Source organism: Carex rostrata, chromosome 1, assembly GCF_964058835.1.
Source record: "Carex rostrata chromosome 1, lpCarRost1.2, whole genome shotgun sequence".
In the NCBI taxonomy this organism is placed as follows: domain Eukaryota; kingdom Viridiplantae; phylum Streptophyta; class Magnoliopsida; order Poales; family Cyperaceae; genus Carex; species Carex rostrata.
In genome coordinates this window covers 5709935-5722327 of record NC_135918.1, presented here as the reverse complement: position 1 = coordinate 5722327, position 12393 = coordinate 5709935, and the positions used below count along the sequence as shown (strand labels likewise).

The following is a 12393-nucleotide window of genomic DNA, read 5'->3' as shown; positions in this document are numbered from 1 at the left end:
TTCAATCAAGCTCTTCAATCAAGCCCTTCGCTCTTCAAAATCATTTCGCTAGTTCATTAACCTGGTTCGATTTGCTTCAATCAAGCCCTTCGCTCTTCATTTGTCTCTGTCCTTCATTTGCTTCAATCAAGTACTGGTTCGATTTCGGCTCGCTACTCCGAACAGTGAATGCATTGTTTCAAGCTTTGGTAAGAAATATTGTACATTTCTGATTCATTTTTCCTTTGGAATGTCGATTTTAATTGAGATTACTGACTCGATCTCATTTAATTGAGAAAAGAAATGATAGAGAGGCGATATGGAGTATTGATCTGTTAATTTTAGTGTCTTGCCCCGTTAATTTTACAGTATTCATCTTGTGAAAATCTGGAGGAAATAGATGATAGAGAGGTGATATGGAGTATTAATCTTTTAATTTTACAGTATTGCCTTGTTAATTTTACAGTATTCATCTTGTCATTTTACAGTATTCATCTTGTGGAAATCTGGAAGAAAGAGATGATTTGTTAATTTTACAGTATTTATCTTGTAATTTTACAGTATTCATTTTGTAATTTTACAGTATTCATCTTGTGAAAATCTGGAGGAAAGAGATGATAGAGAGGCTTCTTACTCATCTGAACAATGAACACATGAGGTTTTTACTGTAAAAGTTATTTGTCCATAGTTTTTTTTGTTGCTGTTATGCTATTCTGAATGTTCCAGTGAATATTTTTATCTTGTGTTGAACAGATGTTGTTTGTGGTGAACATATGTTATTTTGTGGTGAATAGATTTTGTGTGTGATGATGGATATATGTATAGATTTAGCAATTTTATAGTATACATGGTATTATTTTATGGTTTATATTTTGCAATTTTACAGTATACATGATTGTTTGCAGATTGTAGTTTAAACTGAAATATAGCATTTTTTTACATTTTATTTTACAGTATAGATGGTAATATTTTATGGTTTAGTTTTATAAATTTTACAATATACAGGATTCAATTGAAAATTTACAGTATTATGTGAAAATTTTACAGTATAGACGATTCAATTGTACATTTACAATATACAAGATTCAATTGTAAATTTTAATATGTAGAAGATTCAATTTTACAGTATACAAGATTCAATTTTACAGTATACAATATTAAATTGAAAATTTTACTGTATACAAGATTCAATTTTACAGTATACAAGATTCAATTTTACAGTATACAAGATTCAATTTTACAGTATACAAGATTCAATTTTACAGTATACAAGATTCAACTCAGTGCCAATAACCACTAATAACTAACTCGAACTGCCAATAACTTCCTATAACTGCAATTTCCGAAAGTACAGTTTGAAAGTACATTTATTTTGTCATGTTGTGCAAGTTGCAATCTTTTTCTAACTATTATGTGACCACTTCAAATAGTTGCTGAATGTTTTGTGATTAACTGATATATTTTATGTGATATATTGTATAATTATACAGTATGTAGAAGTAATTTTACAGTATTCGCTCAAGTCAAAGCTGTGGAGAAATGGTGGACAAAAGGCTGTGGACAATTAGACGCTTACTTAATATAAATTGTAACCTTACATCAGAAAACAGATAATGAAAATACTAATGCTACATCTCTACATGAGCAGTACCAGGCCACTGTGTACCACCCCTGACAATTGTTTTAGGCAGCTGTCTTTCTCTACAATATCTTATCAATTTTTACCTATTAAAGTATTAATTAGCAATTAATTCATGATCTTTCATGGAATGATCTACAGATATGAGAACTAGGCTAAAAACAAAGCATCTTTAATGGATGCTTCCAGTATGGTTAGCCAGTGGTAGCCAAGGTGACTCAGCAAGAAACTTGGACCAATTCCCGGATGAAAGTACTGATCTTCTGTGGCCTGCGTAGCAAAGCAAATCACTGACACCAGGGTCCCACATTTTATATGAACATACTATCATCGTAAATATGAGAACTATTTTTTTTTTAGTGAACGTTTTGGAAATTTGATTCAAGTTCCAATCAAACAAATCATATCCAATAATCCAATGCAATATTTAATAAGGAGTTTAAAATTCAAACATAATTATATATTGGGAGTGGGATTGTGGTACTTTGTAATATGTAGATCGATTCATATTATGAAGTTATATATCTATTTCAAAAGTTCAAATATTCGATTTAAACCACTTAACGTGAACTCTATATGAAAATGTACTTACATACTAAATTTTATATTTTATAATTCTTTTACTGTATTTTAGTTAGATAGAAAATCATTACTCTTGAATGGTTATTTTTTTTAAAGTTAATTGACATATCTAAAAATATAATACAAAAAACTAAAAAATGTAAATTTTGGTCTGCAAGTACATTTTTATATGTAAATTATATTGAGCTGAAAGTTATGTAATATGCATATTACCGTGGCCTCACTCGATTATATATTAATCAGCGACATGGTTGTGTGTTTGTGTCGGTCACAGTTAATCCAAATTGAAGAATCCAATGACGTATATATTGGTTTGAGATTAAACCACACAAGTCAAGCCATGTCGACAATCAACTTTCAGCTGCGTGGTGACCATGTTAAGTTGCCAAATTCCAAGTGGAAAGAAAACGTTTTAAATCAAGTTTTAATTAATTATTTACTTTCAAATTTGAAATGATCTCTCGAAGCAAACTCATGTGCTGACTGCTGCTAATAATTATCCTGTCTTGAACTCTTCATGGCCAATTTGCAATTTGTTTCCTAGAATTTTTGTAGATTTGATATTGCATCAGAGTTTTAATTCCCATGTGAAAAAATATTGAAAGTTTCAGAACCTCACAGGTTTCTGATTTTTTTTTCAATAATTAATGTAATTAATTTAAATATAAATTTATCAAAAATGATACATGTATTCAAAATTTTACAAGGTAGGAATAAAAGATTACGATCTCGACTGTCTTTCTTTTGTCACAACTCACAAGTGATTATATTAATAAATGTTTCGATTTTGCAATGGATTTGGATTTTGAAAAGTATATCCAACTTTGAAATATATCAGAATATGATTTTTTGATTCAGACTTCAGCTTTTATTTAAATTTCCGATCATTTTTCTGTATTGAAAGTCCTATCCAATTTAGAAAAAGATCGGATTATCATTTTTCGATCAAAACTTTGGGTTTAATTTTACATTTTAATCATACAGTATGTAGGTCGAAATAAGGAAATTTTATTCGATCTTAAAAAGGATCAAAACATCATTTTTTGATTCAAACTTCAGCTTTTATTTAAAGTTCTGACCATATAAAAGGTCAGGATAGTGTTGTTTAGCCAAGAGAAAATTCATTTATTTAATTGCTGGTGTTAGGAAAAAGTCGGCTCAAACAAATTCTGAATTCATATTCGGCATTTCCAAATCTCGAAAGATATTTGCCATTTTTCTAAAAATAATTATTAAATAAAGGAATTCGGCACTGGTTTAGATATTTAACCTAATACTGACACCGCAAGAATCAATTGTCGTTATTTTTATATATCTCTAATATTATTGTATGAGAGAAATGAATAAGAAAATTATAATAAGAACATTTTGAATAGTAATTTGATTTAAAGTTAGCTTTTTATCACTTCTTCTTGTTTAATTATATGAATTCAGAGTAAGTCAGATGCCCATCAGACTTGCTTTAATTTGATGGACTCACCGTCCGATACTTATCGGAATTCGTGCACTCTGCTTTAAAATCCGTGCATGTATGCCTCAATTTTCATGCACACATCTCTTAATAAGAATCGGACGGTGCTAGAGCTCTTTGGATCCAAAATAAAAGTCCCATACCCATCAGACCTAATCCGTTCTCTAATTATATACTAAGACATGCGCAATCTCCATTTCTAATTAAAACTCAGGATGAAAGTGAAGATTGTTCAATATATCTACAAATCAGCAAAAGACATACCAAACTGTAAGAAAATTTGGAACCAAATGGTTTGCAGTTTCTGGACGACTGATCTCACATTACATCAGTTGCTTAAGAAAAATGGATTCCCTTAAAATATCTAGATTTTCTGTGACAGCGATGAATGTTGTCGTGCGTTTACTTTTTGCTATTTCTAAAAACACACTGGTATTTTCTATTGTACTTTTTTTGATATGTAACTTAATTCAAAAATATTTTATCTTAAGGAAATCACTAACTATTTTTTTATTAACTCTCGTTTAGGTCACTCTCTCCTTCGTTAGTAATAATTATTAACGTGACTGCTAAAAACAATTAAAATTAATTACACAAGAACTGAGGTTTAAAAATTAAAATTAACTTAATTTATACTTAGTACTGATACAGATGCTCTTATATCTCGAAAGTCATACCTTAGGAAAAACCAAAAATATCTATTTGGCATCCGGATGTCAGTGAAACGCCACACCGTATACAACAATTAGCTGTCCACAGAAAATCTAAATTGGGAAGATATGGTCATATGGAACGACAAGACAAGTGCCTGAAATTTTGGATAAGTTGGCAATTGTTGCCTTCTTGCTAGGCGATTATAGAAACCCAATCAAATATGATGGTTGTACCACCAAACAGATAAAGACACTAAAACGATGCAAACACAATACGTGCACCATTAGTTAGTTAAACCCACCATCCAAGTGGCATCTTAGCAGATAATAGGTGGCATGATTATGGCACCAAAAATGCATTGAATCCTAGAAAGAGAAAAATAAAAAAGAATAGGAACAAAATGCATCACATCCACGTCGGCAAGTGCTTGGAAGGGACCCATGCCATGGAAAAATATATATATTTTTTTTCTCCTTTTCTTTGAAGAATTCTATAAAAGTGGCTATCTATTGATGTAATGCCAACGCGTAATTCTCTGAGAAGTATTGCATTTGGAAGTTGGAGCTTATAAAAGTGGCTGTCGATTGACTAAATTTAGAATGAGGCTGTGCTAATATGCATATTATGAATTTACTTGTGTTATGAATTTATATTTATATTTTTAAAATTTAAATATTTGATTGACAAGGTTAAATATGATTTTTATATGAAAATATACTTAATTTTTTTTTAAATTTATTATTTTTTAGATAAGTAGAAAATTACTTGATTTGAAAAGTCTTGACCATTAAGAATTAGTGATTTTCTTTCCATTTAAAAATATAATCTTTTTTTAAAAAATAAAATTTGGTTTTTAAGCATATTTTCATATGAAAATCATGTTTAAAGGTTCAGATTTAATATTTGAGCTTTGAAAATAGAAAAATAAATTCATAGCACTGGTTGAGCCGTAATATACATTACCATTGTCATGCTCCTAAATTTATTATAAAATGTTCATTTCTTTGAAATATGCTGCCAATTAGCTTCCAAGTGAAACGATTACCGTCATTTAATTATTTTCTCGGTGGCAATTTTTTTTTTTTTTGAAGCGTATTATTCCGAAAAGTAAATTGATTATGACAGCGTGGTTTAGGTTATAGAGATCCAATTTTCACGATAGAGAACTAATAATTTATTGTTGCCTTGTTGGCAATGCGTCAAAAAAGACTTTTTCATTAAAACAAATGTGCACCTTGTACGGTAGTTGTTACATACATATAACTAATTTGTATTGTTACACGATAGCATATTTAGACCATTTGGCAAATTGTTTTTGCTCTTCGCACCAAATTTATGTTTCAAAATTCATAATTACGGTGTTTTTCCAGAAGACAAGGGAACCAAGAACTTTACTTTATCGATTAATTCTGGGCACTAACTAAACAGAGTTCTTTCAAATTAAAAAGTCAAGATTGATTAATACATTAAAGTGGAATGATTTTGCTATTGTGGACAAATTTCGCCCGGGCTAATTCACCAATTCTGGGTAAAGATATTTGACGAAGCTAATTCGACTTTACTCAATGCGCAATGCACGAGACAAAATGAAAAAAAAAATATAACTGTGCGCTGCGTGAAACAAAAATAGTGCTGTTAATATCTTTACCCCGAATTCTTAATTAAACAGCTAAGCAAATAGCATAAATTGACCCTAAATAACTCCACAGATTATGGGTGAGTGTTTTTCAATAATTAATTACATGTCTGGTGATCCATAGTTTGTATTAATTAATCAATTTAGATATAAAAATTGAAGAGTTCCACAGTCACTAGAATGAACAGCAAATCTAGAGGAACATTTGAGACCATGTAAACTGAAGGCCTAAATTAAAAGAAAATAATTGTTTAGAGATTATTTGTTTAATTTATTTTGTGCTAGGTCTCTTTCTTGTGCCCCAAACGGCCGAGCAGTTGACCAGCTGGGCTGTTTGAACAGGTCTCAACTGGACTCTTTACCAGGTCAATTACTGGAACCAGTCTAGAATGGAATTATACCAAGTATAAACCACATGTTCTCAAAATAACCCACAAGGCATACACTGTCTCCTCTCCTTCTCTGATTCTCTTTTACTTTTATTTGCTTTTCCAGAAGCATATATACTGAGAATATCAAAGTATGACTCTAGGAATTTTTCTCTTTTGATTTGCATTATTGTTCACGAATATTTGACAAGATCCCTTGCCAAGTCATGCAAACAAATAGATGCTCTGCTAATTTGGAATTTAGGTTTCCTTTGTTTCATACAAGTCATAAAAGTTGCAACCAATGTGTAATGGAATCCATAAGATATGCTTTCAATTTGGCAAAACAAGTTATCCTTTTCAACATGCCAATACCAACACAGAGCGATGTTTATATTCATCCATCGTAGTCGTTATGCACATATTTACAATTAGAGCCATATAAGGATGTATTATTAACTAAACCTTCTTTTCTTTTGCTATTAAATCCAGAACAACCCTTTTGATGCTTCCATCATATTCTACCAATAGCCTCCTGTTCAGCTCTTCATCACAGAAACCCTGAAATGAAACCTCTATATGTTAGCATCAACTGTTAACAGACAGCCAGTTTCATGGTGTTTGAACACATAGCTTAAAACCCAAACAAACATCAGGTATACCCTATACCTTTGCACTGAATCTTATCAAACTGGCACTGTTCAAACTAAACAGGTACAGTGCTTCTTTCTAAAATATGATTATTTTGTACAATACTCGCAAGAGTAATGAGGTAACTAACCATGTCACGAAGCTCAGAAAGAAGTCGGCCCCATTCAGAAACTGCCTCCTTAGTGTCTCCTAGATCAACAGTTGAATTGACATTTGGACCGTCTTCATTAAGATCAATAAGAGGTTTATTAGATTGCTGATAAGAGCCAACCGTATCAGGCTGTTTAACAACACAATACATATGTTGATCTGCCAGAGCAATGGGTTCGAGTAATTCTGCTCCAGCATATTTGTTTTCTGGAGACAGGTTAAGATCAAGTGAAGAACTGGTGGTGCCGAAAGCAGCACTGGGCAGTTCCACCTGAAATCCAAAAGGCGACACAAAGAAAATGAATATTACGGCTATCTTCTTTAACATAAACTGATTTACTGACACACTTTAATCCAGGGATGAAATTCAAAATAATTAGGATCGCAAAGTCTGTGAACACTGCTTAGTCAAGGAAGGACTGCTCCATCCATGATTTGACAAGTTATTTATCGGTCATATTTTGCAACCCACTTAAAAGTGGGTTCAAAAGTGATTTTTGTTTCTTAGTCCTAGTTTTTTTTTTTTTTTTTTATCAACATGAGATGCCTAAAATCTCTCTTAGACCAATTTTTCATCAAGACATACATCAACAAAAGCAAAGTCAAATATTATCCAAAAGCCGACTTTCAATACTGTCCTATCTGTTTAACTGAATGAGACCTTACTTTCGACCAGCTTGATGATTTAATGACCCATTGTCTGAATTTTTACATTTATTTTCAAATAAGTATGTGAAGAGCTAATACTACGCCAGAGAATAAGCACCTTGATTAGAACCCAAAAGCAATGGCCAAAGTTCTTCCCAGAAGGTGATAACAGTCTCCAAATCGAAATGTACGTGCCAGGTTTTGAAGGAGCTATAAAATCAACCTGTACATCAATATTCTCTTGAACTGGAAAGCCGGAGGGAGGAATCTGTAAAGTTTCAATAGAATAAACTCTTTTGAGTACAATTACAATGTGCCTAATACGCCACTCATGAGAGATTACCAGCCATGTTAGGAACAGTACTGAAAATAGGATCATAGTTATCAAGCAAGTAATACACATTTTAGTGACACTTACACAACTCCGGTGAAATTCGATTAAATAAAAAGCCTGTTTTCAAAATAAACCGGACATTGTGAGGAAATTTTGCAGATAATATTTGATATTTCCGGTATTTGCAAATAATTCTTGACAAACTTTGGGTAATTTGCTAAAAACCAGCTGTCAAATGTTATAAGTCCTGCAAAAATCAGCCTGGTTTTTAGTTTTTTAATATTAACTCAGCAAAATCTATACATCTTTCCTAAACTTTTGCATTTAACATAAAATATCCTGTGCTCGATTTAACTTCATCTTAGGAAGAAATAATTGTGTACAGTTAGAGCAACTATTTTCTTCATTTAATAATATGCAGGGGCAGAGCCAGGTTTACACTTTAGGGCACGGCAAAATTTTAGGGTGATATAATTTTAATTATTTTCACTGACATATTTTTAGAAACTTCTTTTCAAAGAACCATTGCGAAAGCAAACATATTCTTGCAATTTTCTTGAGTCAGAAAGGTAAGTGCCTCCCCTTGCCACACTCTCCTCTGCCCCTTGTCAATATGCATGTTCCACCAAATTTTACCAGCTTCGTTTTATTTTAACTTCTCCCAGTATTTCCTATCACAATTTATGTCAAATGGTACTGTGAAAACTGTTAGGCTGTTATCCAAATGCACATAATAAGTAGAGGCACGCTAATCATCGCATACAGCATTTTTGCCCAGGCTCGGCCTCCACTTTACGCACACTGTGTTATCCCTCCATCTTCATTCATAAGTCTAAATCTTGTAAAAAAATTCTTTGTAGAGGATTCACATTTTTCGAATTTTCTTAGAGGATTCACAGTTAATATTTTGTGGTTGGCAGAACAGGGTTAACATGTGATGCGATGATATTGGTCAGCAAGTATAGGAGAAAAAAATGCTCTAGGCAAGCGAAATCATTTTCCTAACAATATAATCAGTCTAACTTACAAAAGATCCAACTGAAAGTTGTCATATGAACACAAAAAACCACAGTATAAGTTATGAGCCATGACTGGAACACGCGTTTCCTTCAAAGACTACAATGAAATCATGCACATTTTAATCTAGAACCAGAAAATAATATGAAAATGACTAAAAGTTTGGAGAAGTATGTCCCATTTTTCATACCATTAATTGAACAGCATGACAGATTCCAATTTGATCGCCTCCAATCCAAACAAGTTGTGTACCATACGGCCATGGATCTTTACCATTGTTACACACGCGCCATATTTTAGTAAACAGAGTAGACGTTGTAACCCTAGTTCCATCTGGTATGGTTATATCTTGTATGAAGCGGCTTTTAAGCTTCAACCTTTTGGGTCTTAAGTCACAAACATGTGGTGAAGAGTGACATCCACAATGCTAAAATCAAGAAGGTTAATCATCACAATTAAGCCATTATTTAATCCACAATCATGCACCAAATCTCGATAAATGACTAAATTTAAAAAATCAGACATAAACCCATGTCTGTGTAATAATTTGAAAAATTCCTAGAAAAGGAAGGGGCTGGATGGAGGTCACTCGGATCAGCACATGTACCACAAACACCAGACAAGTATAGAGTAAATCTGATAAATTAATTTGTTGTAGCATTGAGGCATACAGTTATTTACTTCATAATTTTGAAGAGTCTTACATCACTGTGAAAACTTTGATTTATGTCTCCAATTCTGCCCCAATTAATTCTCCTCTGAGAATCCAATTCTTGCATCACTGGACCATTAGCAGATGTCGAATAGCTTGACATTAACATGCTTCTGAAACGCTGCACTAGCTCAGCACTGGGAGTTCTTAACTGGATCTCTATGCGAAGAGGATTTAACTGCTGATTTATGATTGCATCGATCAAATCTTCGTCTTGCTCCAGTGTGATGGTGTCACCATCATCATCTTCGTAAGAAAGTGCCAGCTCAGCATCTTGGTCTAAATTGAAAGCATCCTTTATCTTTGATCTTAGTGTGGTCATGTTGTACTCCAATCTCCTTTGTTTGACAAAGGACTTGAAGCGTTTTAAATGATTTCCATACTTCACCTTAAAGAGATGATAAAATAACTGACATCATGTAAGTAAAAATGAAACATAATAGTTCAATTTTACAAATTAAAACCGAAACAATCCATACTAGAAACTTGATGGGATTTCAACTTGGGAGCTTCAGATATGCCATAAACAAATAACTATAATGAAAAGTTCTCCAATCAATCCATTTTGACAATGAATGCGAAAGTACAATCAAGTAGAACGTAATCAATCCAACAATCAGTCAAATCCTATTTTCTATTAACAAAGTAAGAGAACTCGGACCTTGATAACCAAATCCCAGTTGCCGGATTGATGCTCCATCAGATAAAGGCGATTGATTTGCTCCTAGTCGAATACAATGGTTTCTTCAAGACGAAAGATGAGGAAAAGGTCAGTCAGAAAAGAAATTCGCAAAAAAGATTTGTTTACAATTTTACACTAAACGCGAGGTTGTCGCATTTCTTATGCTCTTATAATTAATAACTCGGCCCATATAATCTAAAATGAGGACCTCGGATCTGGCCCATAAGTGAGCTCAATTCAGATCCAGTGCAATAGCTGGCCAGGTACCGTGTAGAATGAGGTCTGAGTCGTCCGTTTTAATCCAGAACGCATCTTGAAACGAACCCCTTATATTGCTCCAAATTGATTTCGACTCTCCTAGAAGGCCAGAAGTATTCTATCCCTGCAATACATTTTGCTGATGGAATTTGATCCTCTGTTGAGATTGTATGGCCATATGGGCTCACATTTTGCTTGGATTAATTTAAGATTTTAATGAGTTCTATATTGTATTAACCTCTGGTTTTAATTGGTTAATTATAAATGAAAAAATTATTGTAGCTAAAAAAATATTCAAAAGCCCACAATAATTCAAGGCCCATGAGCCGCAGTTTTGTAATGGGCTTCAATAGCAAAGGTATAGTATATTTTAATTAGGGTCGATTTCGTTGTGGGTCACTAAACTTTGTTCTTTGTCACGAATTGATCACTCAAATTTTATTTGTTTCATTTTATAAATACTGAATTTTTGATTTGTCTCAATCAAGTCACCCTATAACTTTTTGATTCAATATATTAACTGAATATTCTCATTCCGTCCAAAATATAACATGAATATGCTTATTCTATCCAAAATTTTAATGAAATATGTTCATTCCATCCAAAATACTAACGGAAAACAGGAAAAGTTATATTTTACTTTTTTTTGGATAAAGAAGTTATAAGGTGATTTGATTGAGACAAATTAAAAGTTTGGTGACTATAGAGGGACAAATCAAACTTGAGTGACCTCCAACAAAATTTACCCTTTTAACTACAAGGAGGGTTCAAATGCACCCAAATGCACCCTATCATTTTTCTCCGTTTTTAAAGTCCGAATAGTCAATCCGAACCGTCAGATGCGATATATATATTAAGATTTGCATGGAGACCAAATTTTACATGTTTTGGAATTTTTTTACTATTTGTTAAGCCACTTTGAAAATCACTGATCCAATGGTCCAGAAAATGTAAAATCAGCGATTTTCAAAGTGGCTTAATAAATAGTAAAAAAATTACAAAAAATGTAAAATTTGGTCTCCAAGCACATCTTAATATATAGATTGCATCTGACGGTTCGGATTGACTATTCGGACTTTGAAAACAAAGAAAAAGAATTTGAAAGCTAGAGTGCATTTGGATGCACAAAAATTTGGGTGCATTTGAACCCTCCTCTTTAACTATAATTCGATTATTATCTTCAGAAAAAAAAAATAGATAAAGGGGAAATAACAGGCAAGATCATCAGTTTCCGAACTCAAATTCCTAAATACTCTCCGTGAATCTCAAAATGCATTTTTTTTACCAATAGTTTATAATTTAGACACAATTATTTGGACAAATGTCAACTGTTATTTTGAACTTTCAGACTCATCCGAATCCTTAAAATACACACTTAATTATTACATAAAATATATTTAGACATTACATAATGCATACTTTATTATTATAAAATGTAGATTTGAATCCTTAAAATACACACTTAATTATTACATAAAATATATTTAGACATTACATAATGCATACTTTATTATTATAAAATGTAGATTTGAATCCTTAAAATACACACTTAATTATTACATAAAATATATTTAGACATTACATAATGCATACTTTATTATTATAAAATGTA

General features: G+C 32.2%; 1 protein-coding gene across 4 annotated transcripts; it reads right to left on the bottom strand.

The window, feature by feature from the left end:
- Window positions 1-6624: 6624 nt before the first annotated feature.
- Window positions 6625-10672, bottom strand: LOC144554029 (protein JOKA2-like). 4 transcript variants are annotated; one of them, XM_078302253.1, is made up of 7 exons: window positions 10503-10617; window positions 10321-10375; window positions 9834-10229; window positions 9320-9556; window positions 7897-8046; window positions 7111-7401; window positions 6625-6890 (listed from the first exon to the last, which is right to left on the bottom strand). In XM_078302253.1, exons 3-7 carry the CDS (start codon window positions 10161-10163, stop codon window positions 6789-6791), a joined length of 1110 nt encoding a protein of 369 aa, XP_078158379.1. In that variant the 5' UTR covers window positions 10164-10229; window positions 10321-10375; window positions 10503-10617; the 3' UTR covers window positions 6625-6788. The 4 variants fall into 4 exon arrangements, 3 of the variants coding, with proteins under 3 accessions (XP_078158379.1, XP_078158359.1, XP_078158370.1); XR_013511521.1 differs by lacking the exon at window positions 10321-10375 and having other exon boundaries at window positions 7883-8046; window positions 10503-10672; XM_078302233.1 differs by lacking the exon at window positions 10321-10375 and having other exon boundaries at window positions 10503-10672.
- Window positions 10673-12393: the final 1721 nt, after the last annotated feature.

What these genes read in the sequence shown, in the direction of transcription:
- LOC144554029 (XM_078302233.1), bottom strand. Translation starts at nt 10,541, where the DNA reads ATGGAGCATCAATCCGGCAACTGGGATTTGGTTATCAAG. An exon ending in ATCAAAGTTTTCACAGTGAT is followed by an intron (nt 9,557 to 9,833) that starts GTAAGACTCTTC and finishes TCTTGATTTTAG; the next exon opens with CATTGTGGATGTCACTCTTC. An exon ending in TTTCTGAGCTTCGTGACATG is followed by an intron (nt 6,891 to 7,110) that starts GTTAGTTACCTC and finishes GTTTCATTTCAG; the next exon opens with GGTTTCTGTGATGAAGAGCT.